The 12,154-nt window shown below is 44.2% G+C and overlaps 1 protein-coding gene across 4 annotated transcripts in view; it reads left to right on the top strand.

Annotated features, from left to right (window-relative positions):
* Positions 1 to 12,154, top strand: part of PRKCE (protein kinase C epsilon) — a 542,503-nt gene that overhangs the window by 208,574 nt on the left and 321,775 nt on the right. For all 4 annotated transcript variants that reach the window (XM_027555170.1, XM_027555172.1, XM_027555168.1 and 1 more), the window contains exon 3: positions 3,172 to 3,235. In XM_027555170.1, coding sequence (XP_027410971.1) covers positions 3,172 to 3,235 — 64 coding nt within the window. The remainder of the gene's footprint in view (positions 1 to 3,171; positions 3,236 to 12,154) is intronic.

Consider the following 12,154-nt stretch of genomic DNA (forward strand, 5'->3'; position numbering starts at 1 on the left):
GTGAGAAGGAACTATGAGAAGGGGATGGTTGGGCGGCGGGAGGAGGCCTGCTTTTATGTAGTGCCAGTTGCCTGGTGGTGATGCTGGCTTTCAGGTTGCAGGGGTTTTGCAGGGCTGGGCACCTACATTGCTTCATTATCCGCACCACGTAATTGTGAGCAGAATTTGTGATTAAGCTAATTTGGCCATGAAGTTGCAACGCATTCCACCCCTTTTTATACCAGATAACCCTTCCAGTCATCCACGTCGAAGTCACACCACTCTGGATGGATTCTCAGAGCCTCCTCACTCAGCTTGCTTGGGGCTCAGCCAGCACTCCGCGGCCATCTGCCCAGGCTGCAAAGCTCTTTGTTGCTCTTGGCATGTTTAATAGCTTAATTTCTATTTTTCTGTTTAGAAATGCAGTTCATCGGCATTGAAGCAGCAGTGGGTGCTAAAATGGTTTCTGATTGCTATCTTGAATGTTAATATCCTAATACATTTTATCATCAATGACCTGTTCCCCCTTGACACAAGCTCTCGCTCCCCTTTTGCAAAGATAGGCATGCAGCCTGCCTTCCGATAGGCCACGCGGCCCATCTCATTCCTTTGCTGTCTCCCTCCCTGCTTTTCTCAGATACCATTGTACTTTGCCAATGAAATCCACAGTCGTGGGAAATCTTTGACTTGGAGGATATGAGAAAGTGTTTCATTTTGCCGGCAGGGTTTAATAGGAATGATCTAATCTCTAAGAGGCATACATTATTTAAATTCCATGCTTTTGGACAAGGGGGCCCCTGAGACTTTTGAACTGTGGCAGGGACGGGATTTTGGTTGGATTCTGTTCAGTGGAGTCGACTGATGGTTTTCCTGTTTGTAACTCGCTGCAGGGGCCAGGTTATGCTTGTGGCAGGGGACAGTACTAGTGGTAAGAACGCTGGAGAACATTTTCTTTATCCAAAAACCTGAAATCATGGGCTCTTGGGGCAGAAGGGGTGCAGAGAGTCATCTCCTGGCATCATCAGTGTGGTATTTGGCTCCCATTTGGACCCCGAACTCAAGATCTCAAGCTCAGTGAGTGGCCCCTGTGGAGCTACCTGAGAGCTTTCTGCCTCCCTCCCTCCCTGCCCTGAGAATGTGCCTAAAAGAGCACAGGGGCCTCATCTGGGGCAGGGAGGGGCATCAAAGACCCCTGTGGGTGGAACTGAAATTCTGAGGGAAACTGTCAGCCCTCTCAACCACTGAAAGGCTGAGTCAGGAAAGAAAGTGGGGCTCACACATGGCTCAGGGAATGTGGATTAGGAGTGGAGCAAGATGTTGGGGGCAGGGACCCAAACAGCATTAGTTCACCATGAGTTTTTACCTCATAGAGAGTCTCCGGTGCTCCGGGTATAGCTACCTCTTCTTCCCCTCGTGCCTCTTTGGAATATCATTTTAGTACAAATGACCTACCTTCCTTCCTGCCTAAGGAAGGGGCTTGAAGGAGTCAATAATCCCAGAATAGGCTCTGGGACACAGAGCCTTTCCCCACTTCTGCAGAGGTTTATTGGGTGTGTCTCCTGACCAGCAGACAGTAAGGTAAACACTGGGGGTGCAAATAGGATTGTCATAGTCTCTGTCAGGCTGACGATAGAGACATACTGACAATGTATTATAGCTTGATAGGGGCCGTGATTGAGATCTGTGTGTGTACTATGAGAACACAAGTGAGGAGTAATTCATTCTGACTTGGGAATATCTGGAAAAGCTTCAGAAAGGAGGCAATAACTGATCTTGACCTTGGAGGAGGAGGAGGTGTTCACCAGGCTGACCCTTCCTAAGTAGTACTTGCTAAATATGTGCCTGCTCTTTGCTGTACCATGGACAAAAAAGGGAGGGGCTAGTAGTTCCTTCCCTCAAGAGACTCACAGCTTGTTGAGGAGTCCAGCCTGGCACGACTGAGCCAACTGGAACTCTGCACAGGCAGATGGAAGGCGGGGGTGGCTACCAGGGTTACTTGGTGATCCAGGGTTTCCGGAGTCGCTACTCTCATGGAGAACACACTCTCTGTAAGGACAGCTCAGACCTCGGAAGGATATTGACTACAAGAGGCCCAGCTCCTCTGACCTTGCTCATCAGCCTGTTTCTGTATAGAAGTAGCTTGCTGGATTGGGAGGTGGGGAGCGAGGGTATGAGGGTGGGTGGAGGTTGGTGGTGAGAATTTAGTAGGATTGGCTTTTTCCTAACCCTGGTAGAGGCTGGGGTTTGCTAAACACAGGTGCCAGCACACCCTTGAGCATGGGGTCCTTCAGTCCTGCACGAGCACCACTCACATGCCCAGCCTTTGCCTATGATGTTGCCTTCATCTGGAATGCCTTCCCTTTCTTGCCCAGGCTGCTCTTTTATACTGATTTCAGGTTCACCAGAATACTTTATATCAGTTAATTTCTGTTCCTCATCATTAAGCTGGGTTTGGCATTGTTCTCTGTTGTTTGTTTGTTTTTTAACTTCCCAATGAGATTATAAACACCTTGAGAGTGGGAATAATGTCTTTTGCTTTTTTTTTTAATCTCCCATGAGCAATTTGTGTCATATAAAGGATAGGGGCTTCTGGAGACAGTCTTGGCATTGAATCTCAGCATTGCCATTTACCCTGGAATGGTGAAGTCAGTTTCCTTACCTGTGAAATGAGATAACACAGTTTGTTAACCTTGATTTTGTCAGCATTTGGGCTGGATAATCCTTTGTTGTGGGGGCTGTCCTGTCTGCTGCAGGATGTTTAGTAGCATCCCTGGCCTCCACCTGCTAGATGCCAGTAGCACCACTCCCTCTTCAGTCACGACAATCAAAAACGTCTCCAGATATTTTTGTGTCCCCCCCATAAGTGTTCCTTGTGTCAAGTGTCCCCGTGCAATTCCTGGTGTCACGTTTTGCTTGTGCAGCAAAACTGCTTCCAGGTGGGGACCCATGGGATGGCGCTGCCTGTTGGGGATGTAGCAAACCTCATCATTAGTGCATCTGGAACATAGTAGACATTCCATAAATGCTGATTCTCCCTCATGCCTAATTCACCCAGCACTCTCCATGTTGTAGGTTGATGGATTGAATGGAGCTGTGACTCTAGGTTTTAGCAGTTTGGGTTGGAAGTGTCATGAACTCTCAGGTTGCCCCCATGATGCACTAACAGAGTTACTGTCATTTTCTTAATTGCAGATTGATCTGGAGCCAGAAGGAAGAGTGTATGTGATCATTGATCTCTCGGGGTCGTCAGGTGAAGGTAGGAGAGTGTGACCTCTCGTCATTGTTCTCGTCCATTGACCCTTTTGTCTTTTGGTCTCTCCCTTCCATCTTTGGCTGGGACATATTACAGCGACATGTAATTAATTGGCACCGTTTAGAGGAAAAGGTTATTTTGAAGATGTTTACGCCTATGTACCAAAAGAGACCAGCCATGCCACCTGTTAGCTCTGGTGGACCTGAGGGAAGATTTTCGTCTTACAGAGTCAGACCAGTAAAGCAGGCATTCCCAGGCGCAGATGCCCAGGCAGGCTTTGGAGGGGTGGCTGCCTCTCCTGGGAAGCTCGCATGGGGTTTGTGTGTGTGCAGTGGGACGGAAGTAAAACCAGTTGGTCTAAGGGTAGTCAGAAATGAAATAAATGAGGTATCAAATTTCGGATTCCTATTTCTTTAGAGCTTTAATAGAAATGTTACTTCTATAAAGAGGGATAAATGAGGAGTTTGGGATAAACATATGCACTTGAGAACAGGGAGGTGGTGGCAGACTTGGGCTCTAAGGAGGTTGGGAATTAGGACTGAAACTTAGTTATAGGGACCATCTTTCCTCTCCTCTTCTCTATGAGGGCTGGGGACAGAACGGTTGGCTCTAATGTCACTGCAGAAAGATGGGATGAGCAAGGCAGGTTCCTCTTGGCAATGAGAAAAGATGGGGATTAGAGGCTGTGGTTCAAAGGGAAAGGCACAGCTCCTGGCTGGAAGACTTGGGCCTTTTACAGCATCTCCCTGGAATACTGGGGATTATAAGCCAAAGCCACAACCCCAAAATTTTAGGGAAAAAGCTCTAGTTTAAGATTCTGTAATGGAGGGGGGATTATGCAAGGAAATTCAAAGGAGCTGGTCAAAAGATGCACTTGACAGGTGTGCCTGGTGATTTTTATTTGACTGTTAACACCTGATTTCAACAGGTGTTCAGAATAATTCAGTAATTGTGCGTATATGGAGCTCATAATAGAAGTCAGTCCTCTTACAATAGATTTCAATTATTTGGCATAGGTTTAAAACTTTAAACATTCTTCCAAAATTGGTCTCTTTATTTTCTGCTCTTTATTGCAATTATATTTTGGCATTTCCAACTTTCCTTCTCTACTGTCAGCTCTGAACAGCCCAGAATAGAAAACTATTGTAGAAGATTTGAAGATTTAACAATATTTAGTATGAAATATTCAAGATGTGCAAAAAAATAATAAAATGGGATTAAGAAATAAAGCACCCAGTAAGGTAAAGCCTTGTGTTATTTAAACATAATGACTGATCCCAAATTTACCATACTTCACAGTATTACAGTGGTCTCCTGGTTGGAAATATGGGTGAAACATTTGATGGGAAAAATCAATCCCCCTTTTCCCTTACATAATTCTACATGCAACAGGATAATTAATTAAATATGTACTTCCTGTGCCAATATGCTGGGCAATCAGTGGGAGGCTTGGTTATTTTTCCTTTGAAAAAATTAATGACTTGCAAATTATAGAAGATGTCCTTTTTTTACATTAGCGGGAAAGGATATGGACAAATGAATGAATAAATAAATCAGAGGCAATTGGTTTTTTCTTCTTGCTTCTACAGCTTATTGCATGTGAATGACCAAAGCAGTTTTCACTGGACTGAATTCTTAGTCTATTTTTTTTTTATCTCTTTCATCTAAAGAAAACAGGGTTTACTTTGGAAATGCTGACACATGCCAGACTCAGTAAAGTGCTAGCATGTGTTGCTCTGAAGAAAAGGAGAAGTTTTCTCCTCTTTTTTCTTGCTGTTCCTGGATTTGGAATTCTTTCTCTGGATAGTGGGAGAGACTTCCAGCAATCTCTTCCTAGAAGCTGATCTTGGTGCGTTCCGTTTGTGTTCTGCGCGTCTGTTCTCCCAGTCCTGGTCTGGGATGTTGAGGACTCGTGGTCCAAAGGTAGTTTCATTTTTGGAACGGTTGGGAGGGTGAGAAGAGGAACGGAGAATAAGTAGCCCCAACGTTTGCTACCTTGATTGCATGGTAAGCGTGCAGGGAAAAACAGGTTTGTCACACCCAGACTGTGGACATTCATTGATTCTTATTTAAGTCCTTCTCTTTAGCGAAAATTCCTGACTCTGTATTCTGAGAAAAGGTGAAAAAGAGAGCTGCAATGAGGCACAGCTGACATTTTCACTGCTCTATTATTCTGCCATCAAGCATCCCTTCAGCTTGCCTATTTCAAGTGCTCCAGTCAGTCCCATCAATGGAAAAAAAGATATTCATAGCAATCGCACAAACTTTACACCACATGCAAATAGCAAAGAGCTCAGGGAAAGATGTGGGGGTGAGGCTGTGTGAATACACCCCCTTCTCCTGGGATGTGCCAAAGGATTCTTTTTTCTTGCTAACACACTGTGGAAAGCCTGGACATTTACGTCTGCTAGAGCTGGAATTAATGTGATTTCTAACTGTCTAATAAAATTCCATTGCTTGCATGTCCTGTGTAGTTCATCATAATGGGATTTGACTGGTATGAGCTTTAGCTAAACCAGGCGACCTAACCTCAGACATATGGGGTCGGGCTGGATAACAGTTAAGGTCATTTCTGGTCATGCAGTTTTGATCTTTGGTATAATTTGAATAGACATCTATCAGAGCTCAAGCTGAAAGCTGGCTAATATCTATAACCAGTAGAAGGGGTTGACAGGTACTGTGCCAAGGACTTTACCTACATTATCCCATGCAGTAAACGTTCTCAGAATGTTTTCTGTGTTGCTCTAGACTTGGGTGCCTCTTGTGCATTAGTTGCTCAGTCGTGTCCAACTCTTTGCAACCTCATGGACTGTAGCCCATCAGGTTCCTCTGTCCATGGGACTCTCCGGGCAGGAATGCTGGAGTGGGTTGCCATTACTTCCTCTAGGAGATCTTCCCGACCCAGGGATCCAACCCACGTCTTCTGTGTCTCCTGTATTGCAGGCAGATTCTTTACCCACTGGATCATTGGAGAAGCACCGGGTGCCTCTTAGTGTTTGCTTTTATCATAGGTAATGACCATGACGGAGAAGGCGATGGCACCCCACTCCAGTACTCTTGCCTGGAAAATCCCATGGACGGAGGAGCCTGATAGGCTGCAGTCCATGGGGTCGCACAGAGTCAGACACGACTGAAGCGACTTAGCAGCAGCAGCAGCAGCAATGATCATGGGGCTTCCTGGTAAATACAGCACTACAGACTCACCAGATACTTAAATCAGAGCATAATAAGCCTAGGCAACAGAAGCATAAAAAACAATGTATGTAATTCTCGATTGTGCAAATAATTATTTCCTGTTGTAGACATTAGTTAATATTTTTCCCTTTGTTGTGATGTGATTTGTATATTATTTCTATTCTTTATAGTAATATGATAATGAGCCATTATTTGCAGACTCCCAGAGGAGGGGCAATCAGGGTCTGACCTAGAGATTTCTAGGCTCTTCTTCTCCCACCTTCCATCCAGGTGTCATGTTCACCCAGGAGAGTTTTTCAGAGTTTAGACAATAATATAAAGGACAGGAAGTGGATCTCAGTATCTCAGTGGTATGTTTGGGTCCCCAAACTGTTTCTCCAATAAAATGCTGAAGATAAAAGCAATTGGAAAGATTTTTGCAACACATCTGTCATAAATACTGCAGTTAGATCAGGTTGGGAAATTAATACAAATTGTGGAAGTAGAAGATGAAGAGGTGGGTGAAAAAGCAAGCCCTGTCTTCTTTTTTCTGTTGCCACAGGCTTCAGAAAGCAGTCAGTCTCCTCTCTGGGAGAGGAGAGGAGAGAGTAAAAAGAGAGAGCCTTAGAAAGACATCAGTCAGTGGACCGGTGGACTGCACTGACTGATGGAGTCCTAACTCCTAGCTCCAGTGTTTCCTAGCTTAGAACTTCAGATTTCTCAGCCATCAATGAGGCTAATAGGATGTATAGTAGGTTTTGATACTGTGATAGGACTGCTTTAAGGACAGAGTACTCACATGAAGGGGCTGCTCTATAATACCTTCAAGGCCCTGGAGACCTGAAGGCAGAGAGGTGAGCAACACTCTAACCCAGTGCTCCGGAAGGAGCAGCAGGCAAGGTATCCAGGGAAACAGTTTGAGGGCAAGTTTCTGACTCTGGGGCATGGCATAAGCAAAAGGTCCAAGAATACAGCAAGGTGCCAAAGAGGAAATTCATAGAATAATATCCGTATCTTTCAGGGGCTATGAGATTGCTTTTTGCAGAGTTTGGACTTTCCCATAGTTTTGTCCCATTTTCTTTCTCTTTCGTCACCACCCTTTGCCCACTGAAGTATTCCCCAGAAGAACATTCATTAGCTTGTCTGTGTCTTGTCTCCCTTAATGCTAAAAATGTCTGTTTTCCTAAGCCTGGGCTTGTACCTTCTCTGCTCAGTGCAGACAGAACATGTGGTCCCCACACTCTCATCAGCCCTGGGTAAAAAGCCTGCATATATTCGAAGATGGTTATTAAATCTCTCTTCTTCAGGTTGAATCAATCAAATTCCTTAACCTTTCTGAATAGAGAGTTTAGAAATCTTATCTCATCTTTGCAGCTCTCTTCTAGACTTTTTTCAAGTTGCACAGACTGGTAGACATGATCAAACATGCTTTGCTTCTTTCTAAGATGATAATGTGTGTAGAGCAAGTACACACATCTCCTGGCGGGAGATGGCGACATTGAGAGGTCAAGTGCCCAAGGCCGAACAGTTGATCACAAGGCCCTGTTGGTGCCGATTCCCGGCTATGATTCAGGGCCCTGCCTGCATTTAGGGCCCCAATAATGAGTCCCCCCATGCCTATGTGGCAAACACCTCCTCACTGCTTTTAACAATTTAGTTCTTTTCTTCAGGAAGCTTTTTATAGAAAGAGGAAGGTAAAGTTTTTAGTTTTGAATCCAAAGATGACCCAAAGAATCCCTTTCATAAATAAGCAGATCTTTTTCCCACTGAAATGAAATGAAAACTTGCATGGTCCCAGTTTAGAAACGGTCAGCTCCTTTTCAGGCTGTCTGTAAGGTGTATCCATAACTAAGTCTTGGTCAGACTCAAATCCCAGCAGATTAATCATCTTTCTTACCTGGTGTCCATGGCAGGCATTAGAACGCTGCCTTCAGGGTTGAAAGAGAGAGGCAGGCTTTCCTCTCGACACTCTGCCACTGGTGCTTTTTATCTAGATAACATCTTTCCGATTCCAGAGTCCCACTGAATCTTTAGCTAATAAGAATTGTACTGTTTTCCTTAGAATTTCTTCATTTTTTAATCCAGTGCCTTCTGATGATCAGATCATTAAGCAGAACCATTCATTCAGATGAAGAGTATTCACTAATGCATTTTAGTAAATACGCCAAGTTTGGTGTCCATGCTGAATTTGAGGACTGGGAAGTGGAAAGTGAGAAATGGTGTTTGTAAGAGCACATGGCCCTTGCCTTCAAGGGGCTTGCAATTCCATTAGGAATCCAAGACACCTGCAGGACAAAAGCATTAGAGAACAAATGCAAGGTAATATCACGTGGAGTGCTTAATTGGTGTTACCAGGAGTTCTCCAAACGGGAATAAGTTGAAGCTTTAGAATAACCCAGAGAAACTCGAGAAAGAAGCAAAGCTTGAAGGCTGAAAAGGAAAAGTTAGGTATACCAGATTGACAAGGAAGAAGTGGGAAGACCATTCTGCGTAGAGAGCATCATGTCATCATTATCAAAGACAGCTTTGAAGCTCTTTGTTTTGGTAAGGCAGAATCAGTTAGTCAGTTCAGTCACTCAGTTGTGTCTGACTCTTTGTGACCCCATGAATCACAGCACGCCAGGCCTCCCTGTCCATCACCAACTCCAGGATTTCACTCAAATTCATGTCCATCAAGTTGGTGATGCCATCCAGCCATCTCATCTTCTGTCGTCCCCTTCTCCTCCTGCCCCCAATCCTTCCCAGCATCAGAGTCTTTTCCAAGAAGTCAGCTCTTCGCATGAGGTGGCCAAAGTACTGGAGTTTCAGCTTTAGCATCATTCCTTCCAAAGAAATCCCAGGGCTGATCTCCTTTAGAATGGACTGGTTGGATCTCCTTGCAGTCCAAGGGACTCTCAAGAGTCTTCTCCAACACCACAGTTCAAAAGCATCAATTCTTCAGCACTCAGCTTTCTTCACAGTCCAACTCTCACATCCATATATGACCACTGGAAAAACCATAGCCTTGACTAGACGGACCTTTGTTGGCAAAGTAATGTCTCTGCTTTTGAATGTGCTATCTAAGTTGGTCATAACTTTCCTTCCAAGGAGTAAGCATGTTTTAATTTCATGGCTGCAGTCACCATCCTCAGTGATTTTGGAGCCCAAAAAAATGAAGTCTGACACTGTTTCCACTGTTTCCCCATCTATTTTCCATGAAGTGATGGGACCAGATGCCATGATCTTCATTTTCAAAATGTTGAGCTTTAAGCCAACTTTTTCACTCTCCTCTTTCACTTTCATCAAGAGGCTTTTGAGTTCCTCTTCACTTTCTGCCATAAGGGTGGTGTCATCTGCATATCTGAGGTCTTTGATATTTCTCCCGGCAATCTTGATTCCAGCTTGTGCTTCCTCCAGCCCAGCGTTTCTCATGATGTACTCTGCATATAAGTTAAATTAGCAGGGTGGCAATATACAGCCTTGACGTACTCCTTTTCCTATTTGGAACCAGTCTGTTGTTCCATGTCCAGCAGGATAGACACTACAAATTAAATAGATGCCATTTGTATTCTCAAGGAGCTTCCAAACAAAGACAGTGTGGCAGATAGAAATTTTCAAACAAGGAAATAAAATAAATGATTAAGCTGTGTTTGAAGATTGAGGGCAGTTCTTTCTGGATGTGTCTTCATGGTCAAGGCCTCTCACTCACCTTGGCCACTAAGGAGGAGGAATGTTCTAGGCCAAGTATGGCGAAGTCTGGGTTATGGCAGAGAGTACATTTTTAAGCACAGGCCTTGGGTGATTTGAAGGACAAGACCACTACAGGCATCTCTTTGTGGTCTTTTCTTTGTGGTCTTCTGTGGTCTTTTCAGCAATCTCATGGAGTCCCATGGTAAGCCTGCTACCACCCTAAGCCTTCTCCTTCTCTCCAGCCTATCTGGCTGGTGTCCCTGCATCAAGCCCTGACACTCTCATCCTTTTCAAGTTCTGTTCAGTCTCTAATGAGAAACATTGCTTTATATGTTAAAGGGACCCCTTACCCACCCAAAAAAGGGACTTCAAAGTCAGGCACTGCTCCAAGGAGCTGATGGGTCTCCCTCCTGTGAGGTGCCTCTGGCAATAAGGTCATGATCCTGCTCACCCCACAGGGTCCCCAGATATTCGTGGACAAGTTGGATTCTCCAGTAGCATGTGGAGAACAGAAAATAGCCTCAGCATTTGATAAGAGTGAATATTAACCAAAGCCAGATGTTCAAAACCATTATTCTTGCAATGTGTACCTCGCCCCACCCCCTCTCCCACATATTCACTTGCTATTGCAACTCAAGACTCAGGGAATGAGCCTATTAATTTCCAGATTTTTGGCTCCCTCCTTTGTCCTGATGGAATAAATGCTTGTTCCTGGAAGTGGCCATATGTACCAGATGAGACAGGGAGAGTCAGCTTGAAAGCAGTGAGGACCAAACTCCCACTAAGGGGTTTATAATGTCACAAAGAGAGACAATGCTAAAATGCTTGATGAGAAATAAGCCAAGAAACCCTCATTTCCTTCCAAACAGGCTCGAGATGCACAGCAGTTCCTCTGAAATGAATCATCCACAGTTAACAACACCAAATGCCAACCATTAGCAGATGAGAAACAGAATTGAATCCTGAGTGTGTGGAGAGCAGAGCTCTTTAGGATCACTACCAAAGCCTCCTTCCTCTCGGCCATTATGGGAGCGTAGATGTGCATTTTCTATTTTCTATTGACTTGTGCGCCTGTTTTACTAATGAAGTAATTGAAGGAGGAATAGTCATGTTGAATAAATAAGTTTAATAGAAAGAATAGGTTTATAATAGATCCTTAGTCAAGAAGCAAGCGCCGGGTATCCTGGTGTGGCCTCCTATTCTGTCTTTGTTGTCTTGCTAGACATCAGTTCTGTGTCTTACAAAGAAGATCGTTTCGGGAAATTCATGTTTGCAGCTCAAATCATACTGGGTCAGAGTGGCTTATAATTTAATCATTTACTGCTGTTGATGTCCTTGTGATTTGGCTTAAAACAAAAGGGTATTTCCATTCATCTAACTTAATTTAGAGAGTTGTCTTTCAGGACCAATTACTTTATTCTTTTATCCAGTTGAAATTGGCCAGTGCTGACAGTTTTATTGATTTTTCTTATTACCTAGCTTCATTGAAACATTCACATTCTCACAATCAAGTGCATTTACCATCTTATTCAAGCTGCTTACACTGGGCCTTTTATCTTCCTCCTGTGTTATAAACCTTTGGTGTGAGCTTTTGGAGGCCTGGGAAGGTGTGTTTTTTTGTGCACATACATATAGCTAAGAACGAATGTCTGTGAATCTCCTATCTCACCTTCTTCCTCAGTGGCCCTCATTTGAAGCGTCCCTTATTTACTTATCTAAAAAATGTTAGGCCCTAGGAGTATAGAGTTAATGAAGATGGTCCCTGCTCTAGGGCATCTGTACTCTTAAACAATAAGGCAAACACTACACCAGTAAGCACCATGATGTGTTTGATTGTTTGGGTAAGCTACTGGGAGAACAGGGTATAGTGGGACTGCTCTTTCTGGAGTTTTCAGTCAATAAATGACAACCTCCAGTACTTCCACATGCTCTCGTCAGCTCCATGGCAACCCTAAAACGCAGGTAATAACAGTTATCCTCTTTTCTTGGTTGAGGAGACAGAGCCACTGTCCACTGAAGGCACATCCAATCAGAAGACATAATAAAGGCAGAGTAGTACTCAGAGAAGGCGATGGCACC

Source organism: Bos indicus x Bos taurus, chromosome 11 (genome assembly GCF_003369695.1).
Source record: "Bos indicus x Bos taurus breed Angus x Brahman F1 hybrid chromosome 11, Bos_hybrid_MaternalHap_v2.0, whole genome shotgun sequence".
NCBI lineage: Eukaryota > Metazoa > Chordata > Mammalia > Artiodactyla > Bovidae > Bos > Bos indicus x Bos taurus.